Below are 25,367 nucleotides of genomic sequence, written 5' to 3'. Positions count from 1 at the left end.
GAAATTGAATTGATCATGTGTAAAAAAAATAATAATGTATCATAAAAATTCAAAATGAAACAAATGAATCATGTGGAAAAACAAATAAATCATATGTCAAATAAATGATTTGTTTACAAAAGAATCACATGAAATAAATGAATTGTGCAAAAATAAGTAAATAAATGAATCCTATTTAATAAAAACATGAGAATTTAAAAATAAATGATGTGTAAAATAACCATGTAAAATATATTAATCATGTGTAGAAAGAAAAATCACATAAAAATCAAATCGAATAAAATAATTTTGGGAAGTCTGTAAAATCCTCTGGCATAAATTTCACATGACTTTTTTGTAAGGCATATTAAAATAGCTCTTAAAATTTTACTGCTATAAAATAAAAATTGACATCCTGGATCAGTGATCAGTTAGTCACTGCCAATGAACAGGACATGAGGATTAATGTTGTAATAATTACCCGTTTGGGGTAAATTTAATGAAACGGGGAAAGTTGTAATCTACTTTCTTACATCCGTTGCATTTGTCTCTATATAATAGAGTGGTATGCAAAAGTTTAGGCACCCCTGGTCAAAATTGCTGTTACTGTGAACAGCTGAGCAAGTTGAAGATGAAATGATCTCCAAAAGGCAGAAAGTTACAGATGACTCATTCCCTTTATATTTTAAGCAAAAACTTTTTTTTTGTATTTTCATCTTTTACATTTTCAAAATGACAAAAAAGGAAAAGGGCCCGAAGTAAAAGTCTGGGCACCCTGCATAGTTAGTACCTAGTAACACCCCCTTTGGCAAGTATCACAGCTTGTAAACACTTTTTGTAGCCGGCTAATAATCTTTCAGTTCTTACCTGGGGCATTTTCACACATTCGTCCTTGCAAAAGGCTTCCAGTTCGACAAGTTTCTTGGGCTGTCTTGCATGCACTGCTCTTTTGAGCTCTATCCACAGATTTTCAAGGTCAGGGGACTGTGAGGGCCAGGGCAAAACCTTCAGCTTGTGCCTCTTGAGGTATTCCATTCTAGATTTTGAGGTGTGTTTTGGATCATCGTCTTATTGTAGGACCCATCCTCTTTTTAACTTCAACTTTTTTACAGATGGTGTGATGTTTGCTTCCAGAATTTGCTGGTATTTATTCAAATCCATGCTTCCCTCGACCAGTGAAATGTGCCCTGTGCCACTGACTGCAACACAACCCCAAAGCATGATCGAGCCACACCAGGGGCGATTTCTCAGAGACAACAAGGGAAGCCGAACTTCCCCTAAAATTCTCTCCCCAAACTGCGGCATCTACGACATTGAATTCTCATTAAAACAATAACTTGCATAACATAATATATGCCCAAGATTGTATTTACGTTCATAACTATCCCTATGTCATCCTGTAACTTATTTGAGTGATGTCTGACGAACTTGCAGTTCGCTACGAGAATCACCTTTGCTGCCAGGCTGTAACCTTTCTTATTTCAATGGGCTCTATGGACTGGCAGCCGGGTATCCGTTGCAGTCTACGAGACGGCTCTGAACAGCCAATGTCGGCTAGTTGTTATTGGTTAAAATCGACAAAATCGTCACTTCCAGGGAAGCCGGGTATCTCTGGGGGTAAACGGGACATGGGCGGGCCAAGAAGCCGGGCTGATAAAGGATTATTGGAGGTGGTGTTTGAAAGACATGAGGAGGGCGGTCGCTGTACTTCGGTGTCGGCGAGGAACACGGAAACATGATCAGTCAGTCCCTAGTGGATGTCGAGAAAATGTAGTCGTGTGCCAAAGTGCTGTCCGAATTTCTTTTCATATAAACGTTTCTTCTCATTGATGTCTCTGTACATTACTCTGTAAATAAATGTAAATATTACTCATTGTGCTCCGTTAACTTTCATCCATTCTATCAGTTTGATCATTCGTGAATTCACTCGTTTATTTCATTTGTAGTTCAATCAACGTGGTTGTAGGCTAGCTTGAGCCTTATTGGAATCTGCAGTGCTAGCTGCTAACGGCTGGTATCTATCTGCTATAATGGCAAAGTACAGCCAGTCATTTTGCCCCGCCCCCGCCTCACGCTCCGTCCAGTGCGGTAGTGATGTCCCGTTGCTCGCGCGCCACAGCAGAGACCCGCGCGACCTTCAGCCGGTACAGTCGCTGTTCTTTTACCACCGCCGTTATTCTCATCTTTCCGGTGTGTTCTTGATTTTTCCATTGTGTCCTATTTTGCCATATCAAATACCCAAAATGGTATCGTCAGGCCCGCCGACAGGGGGGGACAAACGGGTATGTTGTCCCGGGCCCAGGAATGGGGAGGACCCAGAACTGGGCTCTCATAAAGTTGCGATTAAATTATTTTATTTCATTTCAAAATGTGTTGATTTGGGGGAGAAATGTGCTATATTTGCATTCAATAAATGATTTCTAGATCTTTTGCCTTTATTGTCTTTGAAAAAGGCGTCAAGAACCCCCTACCACCCCTAATGCAAAAATGGTTTGGTCTGACTCTTTGATTAAGGGGAAAAAAACGACATCGTTCGATCATAGCGCTTCGACAATCAGCGTGCGTGCCATTTGCCAACATGCACAAGTCAGGAGCACAGAAAAGAAAAGAGAAAAAGAGAGGAAGAAACCAAGAGACTCAGGGGCTCACTGCATAAATATTTTTAAAAAGATTCGGATGATGCAGCAGGTACTAGCAAAGGCAGTGGGGCAGCTGAGCCAGGTAAGACACAGCCAACTTTTTCCAGCCCCGTAAAGTAATCCCAACCAAGGCACGCGCGGCACGCAATTCATGTTACAAATGAGGGGAGAGCAAGTCACACTGAACACCATATCAAACGCACAGGACACTGAATCATTTCATAACCACAACGGCTTAATAACATTGTGTTTCATGTATCTGATTGAAGCTAAGAATATTCACATTAGCCCGCAATCATATCCCACCGTTTCTCGAGCGGTGTGTTCTTCTCTGCTTTTCACACTGGACAGTACGCACGCACAGCATACTATGTTCGCCCCCAGCCCTGCCCGAAATCCCCCGTCCATCGCTGCTCCTTCAAGAGCACCCCAATCGCGTGATTATAGTAGACTATCCACGAGTTTAGGAATACCTTTTTGAATACCTTTTTGAATACCTGTCATTTAAGGGTTGGAGTGAGTAGAGACTGGGATAAGAGAGGTGTGTGTGTGTGTGGGGGGGGGGTTTGGCCCGGAGGGGGCCCATTCAGAGCATTTTGTCCCGGGCCCAGCCAAAGCTGTCAGCGGCCCTGGGTATCGTATTATTCATATTTAAGTGAATAATCAATTCAGTCATCATAACTTGGCATTTTTAACCCAAGCAATCAAAAAGAGGACATTTTTTCAATATTTTCAAAAAATTTTACAAAAACATTCGAATTGTAATAAAAAAAAATTCCACAGCAGAGGCCAGATAAAGCAAGACGCTATCTTTATTCTTATTAAACATGATAAAAGAAACATTGAGTGTTAGGTAAATGCAAAAAAAAAAAATAGTAAAATTAGAAAATTTATTTTTTGACCATAATGTCCCAAATGAGAGACCAGTTTCTGAGACGGACCCACATAACAACAAATTGACTCATGACAAATAACAAATAATTGAAAAATTGTATTACGTAGACCTAAAACTGAGCTTCCCCTATTTCAAAGCCCACCAGCCGCCACTGATCCACACCCATGCTTCAGAGTTGAAGAGGTGTTCTTTTCTTGGAATTTGGCACTCTTTTTTCTCCATACATAACTTTGCACATTGTGGCCATAAAGTTCTATTTTGATTTGATCAGTCCACAGGACTTCTGAGTTACATGTCGGTCCTGGGATTGAGATGCTGACCTATTTCTGCTCCTCGGACCTGCCTGATCCATCCTGGTGCCCTGTGTCTGGTTGGAGTCTCATCGCATCACTCCTGTGGAGGGCGGCCCCATGTGGACAGTTGAGGGTCGCGCCTGGAGGACGCTCTGGACTCTTGCAGTGGTGCTTTTGTGGCTGGGGACTGCAGTTGACTTGCTGACTTTAGGACTGCAGTTGACTTGCTGACTCTGGGACTGCGGTTGCTGTGAACGGTTTTGCGCTCGGGTTTCCTTCGGTGGGGGGTTTATAGCATCAACGAAGCTGACTTTGTTAGGACTGTTAATGTTATAGTCATGTTGTCTGTTGTTGCCCGGATGGGGATGGGTTTCCTTTTGGGTCTGGTTCCCCTTGAGGTTTCTTCCTCATGTCATCTGAGGGAGTTTTTCCTTGCCACCGTCGCCACAGGCTTGCTCATTGGGGATAGATTAGGGATAAAATTAGCTCATATTTTAAGTCATTCAAATTCTGTAAAGCTGCTTTGCAACAATGTTTATTGTTAAAAGTGCTATACAAATAAACTTGACTTGACTTGTTTCCAAAATGCATCAGGTTTACGTAGATGTTCATTTGCAAACTCCAGACGCTGAATTTTGTGGCTAGGACGCAGGAATGGTTTTCTTCTGATGACTCTCCCATGAAGGTCATGCAACTATTTGTTCAGGTGTCGCTGCATAGTAGAACAGTGCACCACCACTCCAGGGTCTGCTCAATCTTTCTGAAGGTCTTTTGCAGTCAAACAGGGGTTTTTATTTGCCTTTCTAGCAATCCAACGAGCAGTTCTTTCAGAAAGTTTTCTTCATCTTCCAGACCTCACCTTGATCTCCACTGTTTCTGTTAACTGCTATTTCTTAATAACATTACAATCTGAGGAAACCGCTACCTGAAAACACTTTGCTATGTTCTTGTAGCCTTCTCCTGCTTTGTGAGCATCAATTATTTTATTATTCAGAATGCGAGGGTGTTGCTTAGAGGAGCCCATGGCTGTTGGTTTTAAGGACAAGTTTGAGGAGTCAGAAAATTTATACAGCTTTGAAATCTGCATCATCTGACCTTTCCTAATGAAGAATTTGAACAAGCCACAGCTCAATAAGCTAATTAAGGTCTGGAACCTTGGTAAAAGTTACCTGAGAACTCAAATGTATTGGGGTGCCCAAACTTTTGCATGGTGTTCCTTTTCTTTTTTCACTCTCCAATTGTACAAAACAAAAATAATACACAAATCTTGAAGAAAACGCTGAAAAGGAATGTGTCGTCTTTACCTTTATGCCTTTTGGTGATCAGTTCATCTTCAGCTCACTTAACTATTCATAGTAACAGACATTTTCAGTAAGGGTGCCCAAACTTTTGCATGCCACTGTACATTTATGAAGGTTAATTATCTCATCAGTTTATGTTCAAACCAGTTCTGTGCTGAGCCAGTCAGTGGGACTAAAACCTTCTGATTTATCACACTGACTCAGCATGACTTCACTACGAACAAATTAGAGCTATATCTTCCACGGAGATGGAATTAAAGAGCTGCTCTGCTCATTTAATGTGGAAATTTTATTGTGCACTCTGATAGTTTATGCTTGGATGGGCTACATGTATTTTTCATCATTTCAACCATTTGTAAATGTCTGTGGAGAATCGCCTGAGAAAAAAAATCGCCGGAGGTGCCAGAAACTTCTGTTAGATTACCGGACAGATTAAATAGAACACATGCAGTACAAGCTGTACCAGATTCAATCAGTTCATAAGCATCCAGGATACCACATACAGCAGAATATATAGTTTTCATCTTGACTATTGGTTCTATACACTCGCCGGCCACTTTATTAGGAACATCCATCCACCTGCTGTTTTATGCAGTTATTTAATCAGCCGATCCCTTGACAGCAGCACAGTGCATCAAATCATACAGATACAAATCAAGAGCTTCAGTTAATGTTCGCTTCAAACATCAGAATGGGAAAAAATTCATCCATCCATCCATTATCTGTAGCTGCTTATCCTGTGTAGGGTCACAGGCAAGCTGGAGCCTATCCCAGCTGACAACGGGCGAAAGGTGGGGTACACCCTGGACAAGTCACCAGGTCATCACAGGGCTGACACATAGAGACAAACAACTATTCACACTCACATTCACACCTACGGTCAATTTCAAGCCACCAATTACCCTAACCTGCATGTCTTTGGACTGTGGGGGAAACCGGAGCACCCGGAAGAAACCCACATAGACATGGGGAGAACATGCAAACTCCACACAGAAAGGCCCACTGGGCTTGAACCCAGGACCTTCTTGCTGTGAGGCGACAGTGCTAACCACTACACCAACGTGCCGCCCAGAATGGAAGAAATTGTGATCTCAAAGTGTGACTTTCACTGTGGCATGGGTGTTGGTTTGAGCCAGATGGACTGGTTTAAGTATTTCAGAAACTGCTGATCTCCTGGGGTTTTCCAGCAGTCTCTAGAGGTTACACAAAATGGTGCGAAAAACAAAAAACTTTGAGTGAGCAACAGTTTTTTGGACAACAGGTGGAAAACTTTGTTGACCACCACTGGACCTGATTACTAAAAGTACAAATAAAACATGCTCGTCCTAAGCATCCAGGGTAGTGATTCTGTCCACCCCAAGACATGTGTGCTTTCCTTTGTTTTTTCCCTTTTCAGCTAAAGGGAACTGCGCTGTTTTGCATACAGAGTAAATGTAATCAGTTCTACATGTTGTAGATGTTTTGTTTAAATTATTTGCTTCTGTGCATGATAACTGGTTCATGGTATGGCAAGTTCATTGTTTGGAAGGCTACTAGTACCGGTAGGCTTACACTTAAACATAGATGTCTATTCATATTTTTAGGGCTTGGCCATTGCTTTCTGGCAATACCACTGAACCCAAGACAAATATATTGGGCTAACCAGTGCATTCCTGAATGAAAAGTAACAATATCCCATTATGGTCATTAGGTGAGATGTTGGCTTTAAATCACGCTGCGCTCAGTGACAATGCTGAAAGTGAAGAATTCTCTGCAGAGCTGGATACGTGTGGAAAAACAGTATTAAAATCACACACGGGATTACAGGAGGACAGTCTTCTTGCCCACATGGCACAACTCATCGAGACTTCAGACCAGCTGGGGCTAATTCTGAGTGACACACACTCCTCTCCCAGAGAGACAGTGAGTGATAGAGCATGGACTGGCCCATCTGTGGTGGAGATCAGATTAGACACCACATTGCCTGTCCTCTCCGACACTCCCCATTCATCACCTCCCCCTTCCACACTGGCAGGATGCCAGCATGCTGGTCCTGCCTCCCCTCCCCAACCCTTCCGTCAGCTCCTCCGTCTGTGTTTTTCCTCACACACAATCTGCAAAAAAATCCCCCCAAACAGATGACAGGCATGAAGAGAGGCTTATTATTTCTCTCCCCACTGTTAACACCAGGCCAAACTGCTGTTAGCTGTTAAGACAGCACCAAACACACACCTCAGCATGCCATTACATCAATAATCCTACTGGGAGGACAATGTGTTTATGGTATAACTGCAATAGTTGACTTAAATCAATGTCAATTTCCAAAGAAATGCATGAAATTGCTGAGGAGTAGCAGCCAGTAGCAGCCAGCTGAAGAAACCCACATACAGACACATAACAGGTGCTTTTATGCTTCAGAAATGAGGAAGCCTGCAGTACTTACACCACACATGGTGGAACTCCATCCCCCTGAGGAGAACATGGCTCAGATTCTTCCAGACTGGGACACTCAGCTCCTCCGCCCACATTGAACTGCTGAACGTGGCGAGTGCGTGTACGTTGACCCTTAGGCCCGTTCAGGTCATAGCATTCTTTTGAGCAGGATGACCATTCAGACCACTCGGTTACCTCACAGTCCTTGGTGATGACACAAGCCTGATATGTGACTGGAAGGGTTTGCTGATCACACAGACTGCAGTAGAAGAGAAGAACAATGCAGTTACCACTTGATTAAATTTACCAGTTCTACTTAGCAGGCAATAACTCTTTGACACACAGGTTTTTCTGAGAGATAACAAGTGTTGCCAGGCAAAATAAACCTCGCCTGGCAGCATTTATTTTAAACCTATATGTTGATAATGGGGGTGGCACGGTGGTGTAGTGGTTAGCGCTGTAGCCTCACAGCAAGAAGGTCCGGGTTCGAGCCCCGTGGCCGGTGAGGGCCTTTCTGTGCGGAGTTTGCATGTTCTCCCCGTGTCCGCGTGGGTTTCCTCCGGGTGCTCCGGTTTCCCCCACAGTCCAAAGACATGCAGGTTAGGTTAACTGGTGACTCTAAATTGACCGTAGGTGTGAATGTGAGTGTGAATGGTTGTCTGTGTCTATGTGTCAGCCCTGTGATGACCTGGCGACTTGTCCAGGGTGTACCCCGCCTTTCGCCCGTAGTCAGCTGGGATAGGCTCCAGCTTGCCTGCGACCCTGTAGAACAGGATAAAGCGGCTAGAGATAATGAGATGAGATGAGATGTTGATAATGGTAATATTTCTCAATCATCAGCTGTCAGGTTATAGTCCTATGAAAATCCATGACCTTGAGTTTGACATTTCAAAGTCATTCAAGGTCAAAGATCATGGTGCCACATGAAAGCCCATATGGCACTTCCTATAAGTTGATAACGGTAAATATCTGTCTACCATCAACCGTTTTCAAGTTACAGCCCTTTGAAAATCCATGACCTTGAGTTTGACCTTTCAAGGTCAGAGATCATGGTGCCAAATGAAAGGCCATATGCGAGTCCCTATATGCTCGTAATAGTCAACATTTGTCTATCGGCAACCGTTTTTGAGTTATAATGGAAAATATGTTATTTTGACCGAAAGGTTGACCTTTCCAGTGACCTTGACCTTCACCTTGACCCAATTACCCCCCAAATTCAATCAGGTAATTTACGGACCATTGCCTGCCCTGAAAATTTAAAGTTAATCGGTGCAACCGTCTAGATGCTAGATTGTTAACAGACAAACACACATACACAAACAAAAAACAAACAAACAGCACTGATTACAATACCTCACCCCGCTTACTCCATCGCAGGTGAGGTAACAAATTGTACAATTGATTTTAAAATATCCAATATATCCTATTGTCATTTGTATTATTAGCAATCTGAGCATTTGATCATGTGATCTTCATTGGCATCCAAGATGTTTTGTAATTCTCATCTCATCTCATTATCTCTAGCCGCTTTATCCTGTTCTACAGGGTCGCAGGCAAGCTGGAGCCTATCCCAGCTGACTACGGGCGAAAGGCGGGGTACACCCATGACAAGTCGCCAGGTCATCACAGGGCTGACACATAGACACAGACAACCATTCACACTCACATTCACACCTACGGTCAATTTAGAGTCACCAGTTAACCTAACCTGCATGTCTTTGGACTGTGGGGGAAACCGGAGCACCCGGAGGAAACCCACGCGGACACGGGGAGAACATGCAAACTCCACACAGAAAGGCCCTCGCCGGCCACGGGGCTCGAACCCGGACCTTCTTGCTGTGAGGCGACAGCGCTAACCACTACACCACCATACCGCCCCGTTTTGTAATTAAATTTTGTATAGAAGTTTTTTGTCACTTCATCTCTATTTAAAGAGAGTGATGCAGCTGTATCTGCGCTTAAGTCATTTAGTCTGTCCTGCTCTCTTACCTCATCTGTACTCTCTACTCAAATACATCAGCTTCCAAAGCTTTAACTTAGATGAGAAACCCACAATTGTACTTATCATCTCATAGACTGCTAACTACTTGAGCCGACTCTCTGTGAAACTGCTTTATACAGTGTAGCTGCATTGCGTTTTGGATCACTGGGTCCAAAATTTGCTGTCTTCATGACATCTGTGCAGGTTTTCGTATTAATACTGAGAATAAACATTGCTGGAAAACAATGAGTGATACAAAAAATTCCATAATATAATCTCTTCAATGTTGGAGTCAAATAACATGTCACAAATCCCCTCTCTCAGTGTGCGATGCATTTCCCAGCATGATGAGCTCTACTTTCATGTTCTGAGTTCCCCTGTGTACTTAGAGTTTACATTGGCATGTGTCTTTGTTTTTTTTTTTTTCTTGTCTCGTCCTCTCAGTGGTCTGTTACCTAATGTGTGCGCCTGTTTTCACTTTAGCCTTCATTCATTTGTCTATTTCTACCCTCCTGTTCCTTTGCCTTTATGTGAAGTCAATTGTTTAGTGCAGGGGTTTTCAAAGTGTGGGAGAGTCAGCCCCCCCCCCTCAGAGAGCAAATAAACAACAGCGCCCCCCCTCACAATTTTTGTTGTTGCTATACTTAATGTTCCATTCGTATTTAAAAAAAAAATGGTTGTTGTACACATTTTTATTTTTTTCTTTTACACATTTTAAACATCTGTGCTTTTCTTTTTAAAACATCTTGTTTTACACATTTTAAACATCTCATAGCATCGTTAGCTAGCACTAGTCTGGCTAACGCGACTGCAATGCTCTACGAGCTATTGGTCTGGCCAAGATATTCAGCCCAACCGTTTCCCAGAGCCCGTGGTTGACCCGCCTCCCTGAAATGCCTCAGTTTGCTACTGGTCGAAGCCAGAAAAGACTGTGACGAAGCTTAAACCAATCACATCACTCTTTGCTCTGACGTATGTGACGCGACGGGGCTAACTGGTAGATTAAACTCTTACCGAAACCGGTCGGGAGCAAGGCGAAAACGTCCTTCCTTTCAATAAATACCTCCAGGGCTGCTCTTTGCTCCATTTTCAATGAGAACTTGCTCCATGTTCGTAATGTTTCTAGTGAATGAAGCACTTCCGGCATAGATTCTGTAAACAATCTATGGCTTCCGGTCGGAGTTCTACTACGTCACTGCCTTGAACACGCCTCTACCCAGGGCCGTTGGAGATGCTCAAAGTTGATTGGTTCCCGATTTTTCGGGAGCTTGGAAGAGCTGTAGATAGCTTGCCTGGCCAGACTAAGCTCGCAACAGGCCCTCATGTTGCATCACGCTTAGGATGGGCGGGCCCAGGCTAAGCTAGCACCTCTTGGCAGACAACATACTGTGGCAGTGGAGCATCTTCAGATCCAGTCCATGAAAATCCAAACTTTAAATAATCGTGGTCATACTTCCTTCTTTTTTCAGTCCCCCCAGGATTCCGCTGGCCTTTTTTGTGATTGTTGCGGGCTAAAATGTCTGATGTTGCGGGGGGTTTTCCAAAAAATTGCGATGAAAGTTGCGGTGTTTTTTAGGTTTTTGTTGCGATTACATTGCGGGAGGAAGTGAAAGTTGCGAGAAATTGTTGCGATTTTCTCTTTTTGTGATTAAAATCAAGTGATATGTTAAATATTAAGTTATTACCGAAAAACTATTGATTAAAAAAACAAAGACACTGAGAAATGGTCCTATAAACAACTTTACCAATATAAAAGATTACCAGGACTGCAAAAATGCAGAAAAATAGGCTTTACTTATCCAAATGCACCTGCTGGTTCAAAAGTTAAAGTGCATAGAACCTCACAGCACAACATGAAGTTACCTTAAAATATAATATAAATGCCTCAGCTTTCATGCAAGAAAAAAAAACACTATTAATACTAGTACTGTGTGCAGGCAGTCTCTCCTGAAGACTAAATTAAACAATAATTATAAACTAATAAAATAAATGGCTCAGGCTTCATAGAAGAAAAAACAACAATTTGAACAGAATCTCACAGTATGATGCTGAAGCTGCCTAAACAATGGAAAATAAAATACCATTTTGGCAAAAATGTTGGCATCCATTAATTTCTTGTATTAAGTAGAACAGGATAAAGTGGCTAGAGATAATGAGATGAGATAATGTAAAGTGCACACAGTCCTTCACTGTAAACATCACACTTTCAGTAACAGAATTTAAGCCTACATAAACACTGACTCGCACATGCAATGTTGCCAGATACTGCTGACGTTTTCCAGTCCAAAATATGTTCAAAACCCACCAAAATGCACTTAAAACCGCCCAATCTGGCAACACTGCGCACATGCTGCTTCTCTTGAACGTATACACGGAAGTAAGGCGGAAGGTAGTTTGTCGACGTCACCTCAAGACGACGCCAACGATTGGTCAAATTTGCGGGAAGGTTGCGGTGATTGGATATAATTGCAACACCGTCCTGAATTCGCGGGGATTGGTTGAATTTGAGTTGAAGTTGCAAATCGCAACATCGCGAAATCCTGGAGGGTCTGTTTTTTTGCTTGGCTCAGACTCTGTCCCCTCACTCACTGTAGCTTTAGGTACTAAAAATCAATCCATTTTGTCTCTGGCAAAGGCTAGCTGAAGTTCGCTAAATGTCCGCAATAGTAACTTATTCTGGTTCATGTTTCCTCACGTTGCGCCCCCCCTGAAGAACTCTGGCGCCCCCCAGGGGAGGCACGCCCCACACTTTGAAAAGCCTGGTTTAGTGCATTACTGAGCCTTGTTCCATCCATCCATCCATCCATCCATCCATCCATCCATCCATCCATTATCCGTAGCTGCTTATCCTGTACAGGGTCACGGGCAAGCTGACTATAGGCGAGAGATGGGGCACACCCTGGACAAGTCACCAGATCATCACAGAGCCGACACATAGAGACAAACAACCATTCACACTCACATTCACACCTACGGTCAATTTAGAGTCACCAGTTAACCTAACCTGCATGTCTTTGGACTGTGGGGGAAACCGGAGCACCCGGAGGAAACCCACGCGGACACGGGGAGAACATGCAAACTCCACACAGAAAGGCCCTCGCTGGCTGCTGGACTCGAACCCAGAACCTTCTTGCTGTGAGGCGACAGTGCTAACCACTACACCACCGTGCTGCCACTGAGCCTTGTTTTCCATGTTATATTCCTATGTTATGTGTTTGATCTCTTGACCCTCACTTGTTCTACCATTTATGATTATGGATATTCCTCTCATAATACCCTACCAGCCTGTGCTTTGATCTATGCTGCGGATTACAATTATGATGACTGGATTTGCCCAAATGAAACAAACACTGTATTTACACGCTTGAGTCTCTCTACTATATATTCCATGTTACATGTTACATAATCAATGATCCTTATCAAATCTGTGATGATAGTTCACAGAATTTTCAGACACACAAAATCGTAATGCTGCTTATATTCTCATCCAAATTTTTGACAGGATTTTTTTTTCTTGCTCAGGCTTTCTTTTTGAAAGTGAAGTTAGATTTGCATCAGCCTATGACTTTCATGAATTTTAATTAACAGATATCAAAACCAATTTTCCATAGAATGATTAAAACTGTGTTCCTCTCAGCAGGCCCTAAGAGAATTATGGCCGGCAGAATTTCACTTCCCGCTGTGTTTCAATTACCCAGTTCAAATTTTGTGGGCTGTTGATTCAGAAATTTTCAAAGCCCCATGCATTTACAGCATACCTTTAATTGTGCTGTCTTTCTTTCTTTCTCTCGCCCCCTTTTTGTTTTGACTCATACAACATTTCCACCACAATTAGACCACATACTGTCACAAATGCTTACAAGTTTCTAATCCCAATAATATACAGGGAAGAGCAGATGAATTTCAATAAGACTTTGAGGATCTTTACTCATAAAACATCACTGATTATGAATATTACTCATTTCATTTTTATTAAGTCAAGTCAGTCATTCACTCCTAAGCCGGATTGTGGTGGATCTGGATCCTATCCTGCAATTACAATTTGAAGCATGAAGTGGGCATGCATCCTGGATAGGACATCAGTCTATCACAGGACACCATACACAAACTGTTTAACACCTAGAGACAACATCCATCCATCCATCCATCCATTATCCGTAACCGCTTATCCTGTGCAGGGTCACAGGCAAGCTGGAGCCTATCCCAGCTGATTATGGGCGAGAGGTGTGGTACACCCTGGACAAGTCGCCCGATTATCGCAGGGCTGACACATAAAGACAAACAACCATTCACACCTATGGTCAATTTAGAGCCACCAATTAATCTAACCTGCATGTCTTTGGACTGTCAGGGAAACTGAAGCACCCAGAGGAACCTCACACAGACATGGGGAGAACATACAAACTCCACACAGAAAGGCCCCCATCAGCCGCTGGGCTTGAACCCAGAACCTTCTTGCTGTGAGGCGACAGTGATAACCACTACACCACCGTGCCGCCCTAGAGACAACATAGAGTAGCTAATCCAGCTCTACGCCTAATTTAAGAGGTGAGAGGAAACCCAGAGGGACTATAACCCAACCTCAGGATCAAACTGGAGACCATGAAGCTGTCAGGTGACACTATTCACAATTATCTCATCTCATCTCATTATCTCTAGCCGCTTTATCCTGTTCTACAGGGTCGCAGGCAAGCTGGAGCCTATCCCAGCTGACTACGGGCAAAAGGTGGGGTACACCCTGGACAAGTTGCCAGGTCATCACAGGGCTGACACATAGACACAGACAACCATCCACACTCATATTCACACCTATGGTCAATTTAGAGTCACCAGTTAACCTAACCTGCGTGTCTTTGGACTGTGGGGGAAACTGAAGCACCCAGAGGAAACCCATGCGGACACGGGGAGAACATGCAAACTCCGCACAGAAAGGCCCCCATCAGCCGCTGGGCTCGAACCCGGACCTTCTTGCTGTGAGGTGACAGTGATAACCGCTACACGACCGTGCCGCCCTAGAGACAACATAGAGTAGCTAATCCAGCTCTAGGCCTAATTTAAGAGGTGAGAGGAAACCAGAGAACCTGGAGGAAACCCAGAGGGACAATAACCCAACATCAGGATCAAACTGGAGACCATGAAGCTGTCAGGTGACACTATTCACAATTATGTACATCATTAATTCATAACTGTTAAGATAGAATAAACTTTCACAGCTTTGAGGTATTTTTCTGACAATACAATGACTCAATGGACTTTACTTGAAAGACTACCCAAGTGTGTTTCCTTGAATTAATGGGGTTATTTTTGTTTATTTCATCTCATCTCATCTCATTATCTCTAGCCACTTTATCCTTCTACAGGGTCGCAGGCAAGCTGGAGCCTATCCCAGCTGACTACGGGCGAAAGGCAGGGTACACCCTGGACAAGTCGCCAGGTCATCACAGGGCTGACACATAGACACAGACAACCATTCACACTCTCATTCACACCTATGGTCAATTTAGAGTCACCAGTTAACCTAACCTGCATGTCTTTGGACTGTGGGGGAAACCGGAGCACCCGGAGGAAACCCACGCGGACACGGGGAGAACATGCAAACTCCACACAGAAAGGCCCTCGCCGGCCCCAGGGCTCGAACCCAGGACCTTCTTGCTGTGAGGCGACAGCGCTAACCACTACACCACCATGCCGCCTTTTTGTTTATTTATTTATTTATTTATTTATTCATTCATTCATTCTTATCTTTATTTCAAAATGGAATTTGTCAGGTAATTAAAATATTTTGCAGTAGACCTGCATACAACTCTAAAAGAAAATAAGGTGCAGGACAATGTATTTGGTAATACATAAATCAAACTGACCTTTTTTTATCATTATGGAGGAAGGATGAAGAAATAAAAAGAGAAAGGAAGATGCATAATATTTCAGATCAGAGAAGAAAAACAACCCATCAATCAATATTAGTAGCCAGAAGGAAATAAAACATACTTGACAACTTTCCTTGAACTGTTTTGTGCTACTTAAAAACCAGCCAGCAGAAGGAAAAAAAAAAAACCTTAAGAATATTTTCATTAATGCACCTTACACTCTGAGAAAATCTTAAGAGCTTAATAGTTGCCCCTCCAGGGATCCCTTAGAATTTTTTTGTAGGCTCCTACAGTGTCTTTATATCAGAATGGGTTTCAGCTACAACGATTTGGGTAAGCTAAGCATCCTTAATTGTCCAAAGAACCCTTAAAAAACCCTTAAAGAAACCTTTTTTTTTTCCCTAAGAGTGATCAAAGAGTAAATAACTACTCTATGATAATAAATTATAACATATTATTATATCATTCTGTATTATATAATTATAATAATGAAATTATAGTCCATAACTACTTAATTATTCATAATGCATATAAGTGGTTACTGTGACCACCCAAAAGCTGATTAGTTTCCAAGAACAGCACATCCTGTAGTGTTTTCTTCCTTTTATACTTCAGTAATGATTGCATAATCTATTTATTAATGAACAACATATCATAGTATTTATCAATTTCTAGTTATATTTAATGTTGTGGAACACCTGCAAAACAAGTTAGTTATGTTATCACTTCCATCATCACAGCTATAAACTCCTTCACCTGTCTTTTTTCTCTCTTTGACATTAATAAGTCCTGAAGGCTTTCCCATGTTAAAAAGAAAACATAAAGGAACAGCCTTTCCTCAAACTGTTTCAAAGCACTGATGCAGGAGACTCCTTCCATCAGTGGTAAATAAAGAATTCACGTGTGTTGGGTGGCACGGTGGTGTAATGGTTAGCGCTGTCGCCTCACAGCAAGAAGGTCCGGGTTCGAGCCCCGTGGCCGGCGAGGGCCTTTCTGTGCGGAGTTTGCATGTTCTCCCCATGTCTGTGTGGGTTTCCTCTGGGTGCTCCGGTTTCCCCCACAGTCCAAAGACATGCAGGTTAGGTTAACTGGTGACTCTAAATTGACCGTAGGTGTGAATGTGAGTGTGAATGGTTGTCTGTGTCTATGTGTCAGCCCTGTGATGACCTGGCGACTTGTCCAGGGTGTACCCCGCCTTTCGCCCGTAGTCAGCTGGGATAGGCTCCAGCTTGCCTGCAACCCTGTAGAACAGGATAAAGCGGCTACAGATGATGAGATGAGACATGTGTGTTACTATTTTAGTAAACATAAGTTATTACTCTAGAAATGGTAATGTATTACACCAAAATTCTTTCATGTCATTAATATAAAGCTATGATTTGCCTTGCAGTCAGACTACTGTCAGAGTTGCTGTTAAAAAAATTAACCCTTTTGACCAATCAGAACTGAGAATAAAACCAGCGCTGTGGTATAACAATTGTTACCAAGTTAACTGGTGTGATGTGCACATACAGTATTTGCAAGCTTTCTAAAAAAAAACAAATACACAGGTATCACTTAAAATATATACTACTGCATCGAAAACAATCAGAATATCATGAAAAAGTTCAATAGTTTCCATCAGTTATTTAAGAAAGTGAAAATTTGATATATTCTAGACTCATTGCACATAAACTAAAATGTTTCAAGCATTTTTCTCTTTTGATTTTGATAATTATGGCCTACAGAGCAAAAACTAAAAAAAAAAAAATAATAATAATCTCAAAATAGAGTATTTCATTTCAAGTTTGAATAAAACAGTATAAATACGGTGTACCTCTCGGTCTAGTTCAGTACACGCAACCACAATCATGGGGAAGACTGCTGACTTGACAGTTGTCCAGAAGATCATCATCGACATCCTCCACAAGGAGGGTAAGCCACAGAAGGTCATTGCTGAAAAGGCTGGCTGGAAAAGGTGTACAAGCAACAGGGATGAGTATAGCCTTGAGAGGATCGTCAAGAAAAGTTGATTCAAAAACTTGGGAGAGCTTCACAAGGAGTGGACTGAGGCTGGTGTCAGTTCATCAAGAGCCACCACGCACAGATGTCTTCAGGAAAGCAGCTACAACTGTTGCATTCCTAATATCAAGCCACTGAACCAGAGACAATGTCAGAAGCGTCTTACCTGGGCGAGAAAGAACGAGACTGAAGAAGAGAAAGAAAGGAGAGAAAGAACAGGACTGTTGCTCAGTGGTCCAAAGTCCACTTTTCAGATGAAAGTAAATTTTGCATTTCATTTAGAAATCAAGGTCCTAGAGTCTGGAGTAAGAGTGGAGAGGCACAAAATCCAAGGTGTTTGAAGAGCAGCGTGAAGTTTCCACAGTCTGTGATGATTTGGGATGCCATGTTGTCTGCTGGTGTTGGTCCACTGTGTTTTATCAAGTCCAAAGTCAACACAGCCATCTACCAGGAGATTTTAGAGCATGTTATGCTTCCATCTGCTGATAAGCTTTATGGAGATGCCAATTTCCTTTTCCAGCAGGATTCAGCACCTGCCCACAGTGCCAAAACTACTATCAAATGGTTTCCTGACCATGATATTACTGTGCTTGATTGGCCAGCCAACTCGCCTGACCTGAACCTTGTAGAGAATCTCTGGGGTATTGTCAAGAGGAAGATGAGAAACACCTGACCTAAAAATACAGACAAGTTTAAAGCCACTATCAAAGCAACCTGGGCTTCAGTAACACCTCAGCAGTGCCACAGGCTGATCATCGGCATGCCACACCGCATTGATGCAGTAATTCAGAGTAAAGGAGCCCCAACCAAGTATTGAGTGTGAAAATGAACATACTTTTCAGAAGTTGGACATTTCTGTATTATAAATCCTTTTTCTGATTGATCTTAGGAATATTCTAATAATATGAGATACTGGATTTCTGATTTTCATGAGCTATAAGCCATAATTATCAAAATTAAAACAAAAATAGGATTGAAATATTTCACTTTACATGTAATGCATATAGAATATATGAAAGTTTACCTTTTTTTAATTAAATTAGAAAAAAATGAACTTTTTCACGATATTCTAATTGTTTGAGATGCACTAGTAGAATGAGTTCACATCTGGTTTGACTTGAAAATGACTAACCTCAGTACTACTGTGGTCCCATTCTTGTGCACACATGTCACCTCCCTGATTTGGTAGCCTACTTGCAGGTCCCCGAACTTCCCACCTTGTCTGTTCAGCCGGTTCCTTGTCCGCTTCTTCTTGATAAGTTCTCGAGTCTCTGGGTCCTTCACCCGGACTCTGTCCCTTACCCTTTCTCCTTTAGCTCTTTTCAGCTCCTTGTTCTTACGCCTTCTGGCTTGTCGTTCTTGCCTTGCTTGATTTCTGTCTTGCTGATTTGGCCTGTCAGGACGATTTTGTTTGTCTTTGCGATTTGGTCTGTCTGGACGTTTTAGTCTCTCTGGACGATTTGGCTGGTCCTTACGTTTGGGTCGATCCGGACGCTTTGGCCGGTCCTTACGTTTGGGCCTGTCAGGTCTATCTGGTCGTTTGGGTCTGTCAGGTCGTTTTGGTCTTTCTGGTCTTTTGGGTTGGTCGGTTTGTTCTAACTGGGTTTCTTCCACTTGTCTGGCCTGGCGTGAAGGGGGCATGGTGCAGTCCCCCCAGAATCCTACCCTGAGACTGTACATACTCTCTTCACCCTCACATTCTTCTTCATGACAGATTTGGAACTCAGTAAGATTGGGGCAAGCCGAGCCCCCAAAAAGAGGTGGAGCCAGGACAGATCGGATTCGGTTCTGCAAGCCTATACCACATGTTTTAGAGCATAAGCTCCATGGAGAAAACTCAGAGACAATGCAATCCTGTGGGCATGGGATGAGACAGGCCTGCTCCAGCCTTGGCTTGGGCTCAAAGTATTCACAGATGGTATCATCTGCGGGTGCACTGTTGCTCTTCTGAACACAGGCCACCTCACGGGTCTGGATGCCTTCCTCCCCTCGTGTGCACACCGCTGGCCGTGTTACTGCAGGGTTGCGCAGGGAGACAGGAACACACTGGTTCCATGCCCCCAGCTGCCAGTCATACAGCTCCTTGTGCCAGTCACAGACGCGGAAACAGGTCTGTTGGTTGTCAGGCCGCTCACTCTGTGGACAGTTGGTATGAAGAGTAGTCCAGCCATCAGAGTGGGCACACCACACCGCTCTGCTCTGACTCCCACCTGGACCACATTCGCTGCCCATGCACCTGCCCCAGGGCCCTGTCAGAAAGAACAACATATGCTGAAATTATACAAAATTTAGTGCATAGTCCTAACATGTTAGAGTTTTGTTATTTTTTTTTTAACATCTACAATATCTACATAACAAGCCTTAGAAGTGTCATTTTAACTTTATTTGTCATGACAATATAATATGCTGGGACTTCACATGCTATAGCATTATTCATTTTTCTGACTCACTTACACCAGTAAGGTACTTTGATGTATTCAACAAATTATATATGAAGAGACAGAAATTTTCATGTTGAAATATAGCATTTGAATACATGCATTTCTCCTGATTTATAACAAGTGCCAATAACTTGAATGTGCTTCATTTAAGAGCAAATAAAACCCAAAAAATAAATTTCTTTATACTGATAGATAATATCTATACAAGACATGTTCAATTATTCATTTGTTCATATTTGTACCTGTATACTATGTCCAGATTTTTATTTATTTATTTTAATAAAATGTCCCTGGGCACTGACATTCTCCAAGGATCAAATATTGCACTCTGAGTGCAAATTACACAAGAGAATCCGAGATTGTGACATCATTTACCCACCACATGACTTACCGAAGCTGAGACCTAGTGGACACATCGCTTCTAAATTTTTGGACACAACCCTGAAGATCCCCAAATATCAAAAGTTTGGGTGTAAAAATTAAACCAATCACTGAAGCAGTGAACACACACACAAACAGTGAGCACACTCATACCCAGCCTTTGAGAAGCTGTTTTGCTGCCTATAAACGCTCCATCACTGGCTACTTGCGAAGGTGTTTGTTTGTTTGTTTGTTTGTTTGTTTGTTTGTTTGTTTGTTTGTTTGTTTGTTTGCTGTTTTGTGTGTGTGTGTGTGTGTGTGTGTGTGTTTTCAAAAAAAAAACAAAAAATTTCCATGTATTTTTTATGTGACATGCTTTAGTTTGTTTTTATTCACTGAGAAAAGCGATCTTTTTAGATGGCAAGAATCGCATTGTTATGACAATGAATATTGTTTACTAGTATCTGGGTCAGTGCTGCGTAAATGTTATCTCGCCAAGTTAGATTTATAAAAGTGAAGTCTGTTGATTTGCATATTTTGTTGCCAGTAAAAATCACATGGTTACAGAAGATTTCAAATTAGATTTTTAGAAATAGAAGTTTTTATTTGGCACATATACATTACAGCACAGTGAAGTTCTTTCTCTGCATTTAACCCATCTAGAGCAGTGAACAGAGAGAGAGAGAGAGAGAGAGAGAGAGAGAGAGCGCAGTGGCACCTGGGGATTTTTTTTACAACCCCGATTCCAAAAAAGTTGGGACAAAGTACAAATTGTAGATAAAAACAGAATGCAATAATTTACAAATCTCAAAAACTGATATTGTATTCACAATAGAACATAGACACCATATCAAATGTTGAAAGTGAGACATTTTGAAATTTCATGCCAAATATTGGCTCATTTGAAATTTCATGACAGCAACACATCTCAAAAAAGTTGGGACAGGGGCAATAAGAGGCTGGAAAAGTTAAAGGTACAAAAAAGGAACAGCTGGAGGACCAAATTGCAACTTATTAGGTCAATTGGCAATAGGTCATTAACATGACTGGGTATAAAAAGAGCATCTTGGAGTGGCAGCGGCTCTCAGAAGTAAAGATGGGGAGAGGATCATCAATCCCCCTAATTCTGAGCCGACAAATAGTGGAGCAATATCAGAAAGGAGTTCGACAGTGTAAAATTGCAAAGAGTTTGAACATATCATCATCTACAGTGCATAATATCATCAAAAGATTCAGAGAATCTGGAAGAATCTCTGTGCATAAGGTTTCAAGGCCGGAAAACCATACTGGGTGCCCGTGATCTTCAGGCCCTTAGACGGCACTGCATCACATACAGGCATGCTTCTGTATTGGAAATCACAAAATGGGCTCAGGAATATTTCCAGAGAACATTATCTGTGAACACAATTAACCGTGCCATCTGTCATTGCTAGCTAAAACTCTATAGTTCAAAGAAGAAGCTGTATCTAAACATGATCCAGAAGCGCAGACGTCTTCTCTGGGCCAAGGCTCATTTAAAATGGACTGTGGCAAAGTGGAAAACTGTTCTGTGGTCAGACGAATCAAAATTTGAAGTTCTTTATGGAAATCAGGGACGCCGTGTCATTCGGACTAAAGAGGAGAAGGACGACCCAAGTTGTTATCAGCACTCAGTTCAGAAGCCTGCATCTGTGATGGTATGGGGTTGCATTAGTGCGTGTGGCATGGGCAGCTTACACATCTGGACAGACACCATCAATGCTGAAAGGTATATCCAGGTTCTAGAGCAACATATGCTCCCATCCAGACGACGTCTCTTTCAGGGAAGACCTTGCATTTTCCAACATGACAATGCCAAACCACATACTGCATCAATTACAGCATCATGGCTGCATAGAAGAAGGATCCGGGTACTGAACTGGCCAGCCTGCAGTCCAGATCTTTCACCCATAGAAAACATTTGGCGCATCATAAAACGGAAGATATGACAAAAAAGACCTAAGACAGTTGAGCAACTAGAATCCTACATTAGACAAGAATGGGTTAACATTCCTATCCCTAAACTTGAGCAACTTGTCTCCTCAGTCCCCAGACGTTTACAGACTGTTGTAAAGAGAAAAGGGGATGTCTCACAGTGGTAAACATGGCCTTGTCCCAACTTTTTTGAGATGTGTTGTTGTCATGAAATTTAAAATCACCTAATTTTTCTCTTTAAATGATACATTTTCTCAGTTTAAACATTTGATATGTCATCTATGTTCTATTCTGAATAAAATATGGAATTTTGAAACTTCCACATCATTGCATTCCATTTTTATTTACAATTTATACTGTGTCCCAACTTTTTTGGAATCGGGGTTGTAGAATTAGAAGCCTTAATTTGAAGGCTCTGTGTAACAAAGGTATATGGTGTACTAGTGTGCCAGTTACATCATCAGAATCAAAATTACTTTATTAATGCCCGGAGGGAAATTCAAATTTGCTACCAAGCTCCTGAATCAGAGAAGAAGTAAACATGTCTAAAAATAGAAGATAAAATTGTCTGAAAAAAGAATAACTAAAATAAAATTAAATAAATTTAAATAAGTTCAGTAACTTAAGTAAAAGCAAAATGAAATGATTCTATATACAGTGATTCCTATATACATATATTACACCTGAGTTAAGGATACAGTATACATGGTAAAGACAGTGTACCACAGTAATACAGTGGCATTGTACAGCTTGATTGCAACAGGTAGGAATGATTTCCTGTGTCTCTCAGTTGTGCAGCATGGAAGAATCAGCCGTTTACTGAATGTGCTCCTGTGGCTGATCAGCTCCTCATGTAGAGGGTGGGAAGGACAGTCTAAGATTGCAGACTTTTGCAGTAGTTGAAATCAGTGGTGTAGAGAGTGAAAAGGAAAGGAGAAAGGACAGCCCCTTGCGGAGCCCCAGTGTTGCTGATCACTCTATCCAACACGCAGCACTGCAAGCGCATGTACTGTGGTCTGCCAGCCAAATAATCCACAATCCAGGACACCAGTAGGGCATCCACCTGCATCGCTGTCAACTTCTCACCCAGCAGAGCTGGCCGGATGGTGTCAAAAGCACTGGAGAAATAAAAAAACATGATCCTCACAGTGCTGGCTGGCTTGTCCAGATGACCGTAGACTTTGTTGAGCAGGTAGATGATTGCGTCCTCTACTCCAAGATGGGGCTGGTAGGCGAACTGAAGGGGGTCAAGAAGTGGTTGGACCATAGGCCGGATCTGCTCCAGGATGAGTCTCTCTAGGGTCTTCATGATGTGTGATGTCAATGCCACGGGCCTGTAGTCTTTGAGGTCACTGGGACGTGGCTTCTTAGGGACAGGGATGAGGCATGATATCTTCCACAGCACGGGGACCCTCTGAAGACCCAGGCTCATGTTGAAGACATGCTGAAGTACTCCACTTAGCTGGAGGGCGCAGGTCTTCAGGGCCCTGGGGCTAACACCATCCAGGCCTGCTGATTTTGCTGCATGGAGTCTCTTCAGCTCTCTTCTCACTTGCTCCTCGCTAATGATCGGTGTGGAGGTGATGGGTGGGGGAGGGATGAAGGTGTTTCTTGGGGGGGGTGCTCAGCCAGGGGGTCTGTTGAGGAGGTGCGAGCGAGGTCCTGAAATGGGGATGAGGTTGGGCAAGAAAAGGCGGGGGAGGGGAGAGAATGTGAAATGTGTGGTTGTAGCCATCCCGCAGAAGAGTGGTGGTGGTGGGTTGGGGTCACGCCATCGAATCTGTTGAAGTAAAGATTCAACTCATTCGCCCTTTCCACATTGCCATCCACTCCGTCACTGTTGGTTGGCTTGTAACCAGTGATGATCTTCATTCCACTCCACACCTCTCTCATGTTGTTCTGTTGGAGTTTCCACTCCAACTTCCTCCTATACTTTTCCTTGGCTTCCCTGATCGTTGCTCTCAGTTCACGCTGTACTCCTCGCACCTCCTCTTTGTTGCCGGCTCTGAAAGCCCTCTTCTTCTCATTTAAGAGGGCTTTGATGTCCTTCATTACCCACGGCTTGTTATTGGGGTAACAGCTGACAGTCCTAGCTGGGACAATGGTGTCCACACAGAAGTTGATGTATCCCGTGATGCACTCTCTGAGCCCATCAATGTCGTCTCCGTGGGGATCACACAGTGTCTGCCAGTCCTTCACCTCGAAGCATCCCTGCAGTGTCTCGTTGGCCTCGTCTGTCCATCTCCTCACTATCTTTGATGTGGTGGGCAGTCTTTTCACCAGAGGCACATAGCAGGGGGAGAGGTAAATCAGGTTGTGGTCTGACCTGCCCAGTGGCGGGAGGGAGAGCTATAAGCCTCTTTAACATTAGCATACAGCAGGTCTATTGTTCTTCCCTCTCTGGTAGGACAGTTCAAAAATTGGGTGAAAGTGGAAAGTGTTTTGCCCAAATTAACATGATTAAAGTCTCCTGAGATAGCAATGAATGCACTCAGGTGTTGTGTCTGTAGCCGGGCTATTGCAGAGTGAATAGTGTCACAAGCAGTGTTCGGGTTTGCAGAAGGGGGAACATAAACAGCCACCATGATAACATTAGAAAACTCCCTGGGCAGATAATATGGATGAAGTCTGACAACACACAGTTCCAACATCCAGGCTGCAGATGCGCTCCTTCACAGTGATGTGAGCTGGGTTACACCACCGGTTGTTCAAAAGAATGGCAAGCCATCCCCCTTTATGCTTATTGCTCTTGGCGCAGTCTCTGTCCGTACGCACTATGTGGAAGCCCTTGATTGTAGCGTTGTCATCAGGAACATCCCGGTGCAGCCATGTCTCCATGAAGCACATTAAACTACACTCCTGATACTCCGTCTGACTCTGGGCCAGTGTCATCAGCTCGTCCACTTTATCATCATGGGGAACGTGAGGTCCCTTGGGAATAGAGGGGAGACACAGCTTATAAGATTTTTCAATAAGCTTCCGTTGTCTCAAAGCCACCCTCTTCCTCCATAGCTTCTTATTTCCTCTGCATCCTCTGTGTGTTTTCCGCCAAATTACCGTAGGGATCTCATCCAGTCTTGTCACTAGAGCAGCCAGCTTCGGTTCGATCAGCTGATCCCTGGTGTAAACAATGTGGGCAGCATGGAGTTGTTGTGTCACTGCGCTGAAAAAAAGTTTTGCGACTGCGAGCAAAAACACGAAAACTCTTGCAACCCTCATAGTGGCTTGATTACAGTGTTATGGTA

General features: G+C 42.8%; 1 protein-coding gene across 1 annotated transcript in view; it reads right to left on the bottom strand.

Annotated features, from left to right (window-relative positions):
• The window catches only part of thsd7aa (thrombospondin, type I, domain containing 7Aa), a 292,211-nt gene that overhangs the window by 153,370 nt on the left and 113,474 nt on the right, over positions 1-25,367 (bottom strand). Inside the window, exons 2-3 of the mRNA XM_060904722.1 lie at positions 18,501-19,617; positions 7,530-7,778 (exon numbers count right to left, since the gene is read on the bottom strand). Coding sequence (XP_060760705.1) covers positions 7,530-7,778; positions 18,501-19,617 — 1,366 coding nt within the window. The remainder of the gene's footprint in view (positions 1-7,529; positions 7,779-18,500; positions 19,618-25,367) is intronic.

Source organism: Neoarius graeffei, chromosome 22 (genome assembly GCF_027579695.1).
Source record: "Neoarius graeffei isolate fNeoGra1 chromosome 22, fNeoGra1.pri, whole genome shotgun sequence".
Lineage (NCBI taxonomy): Eukaryota > Metazoa > Chordata > Actinopteri > Siluriformes > Ariidae > Neoarius > Neoarius graeffei.
This window is presented reverse-complemented; position numbering and strand designations above follow the sequence as displayed.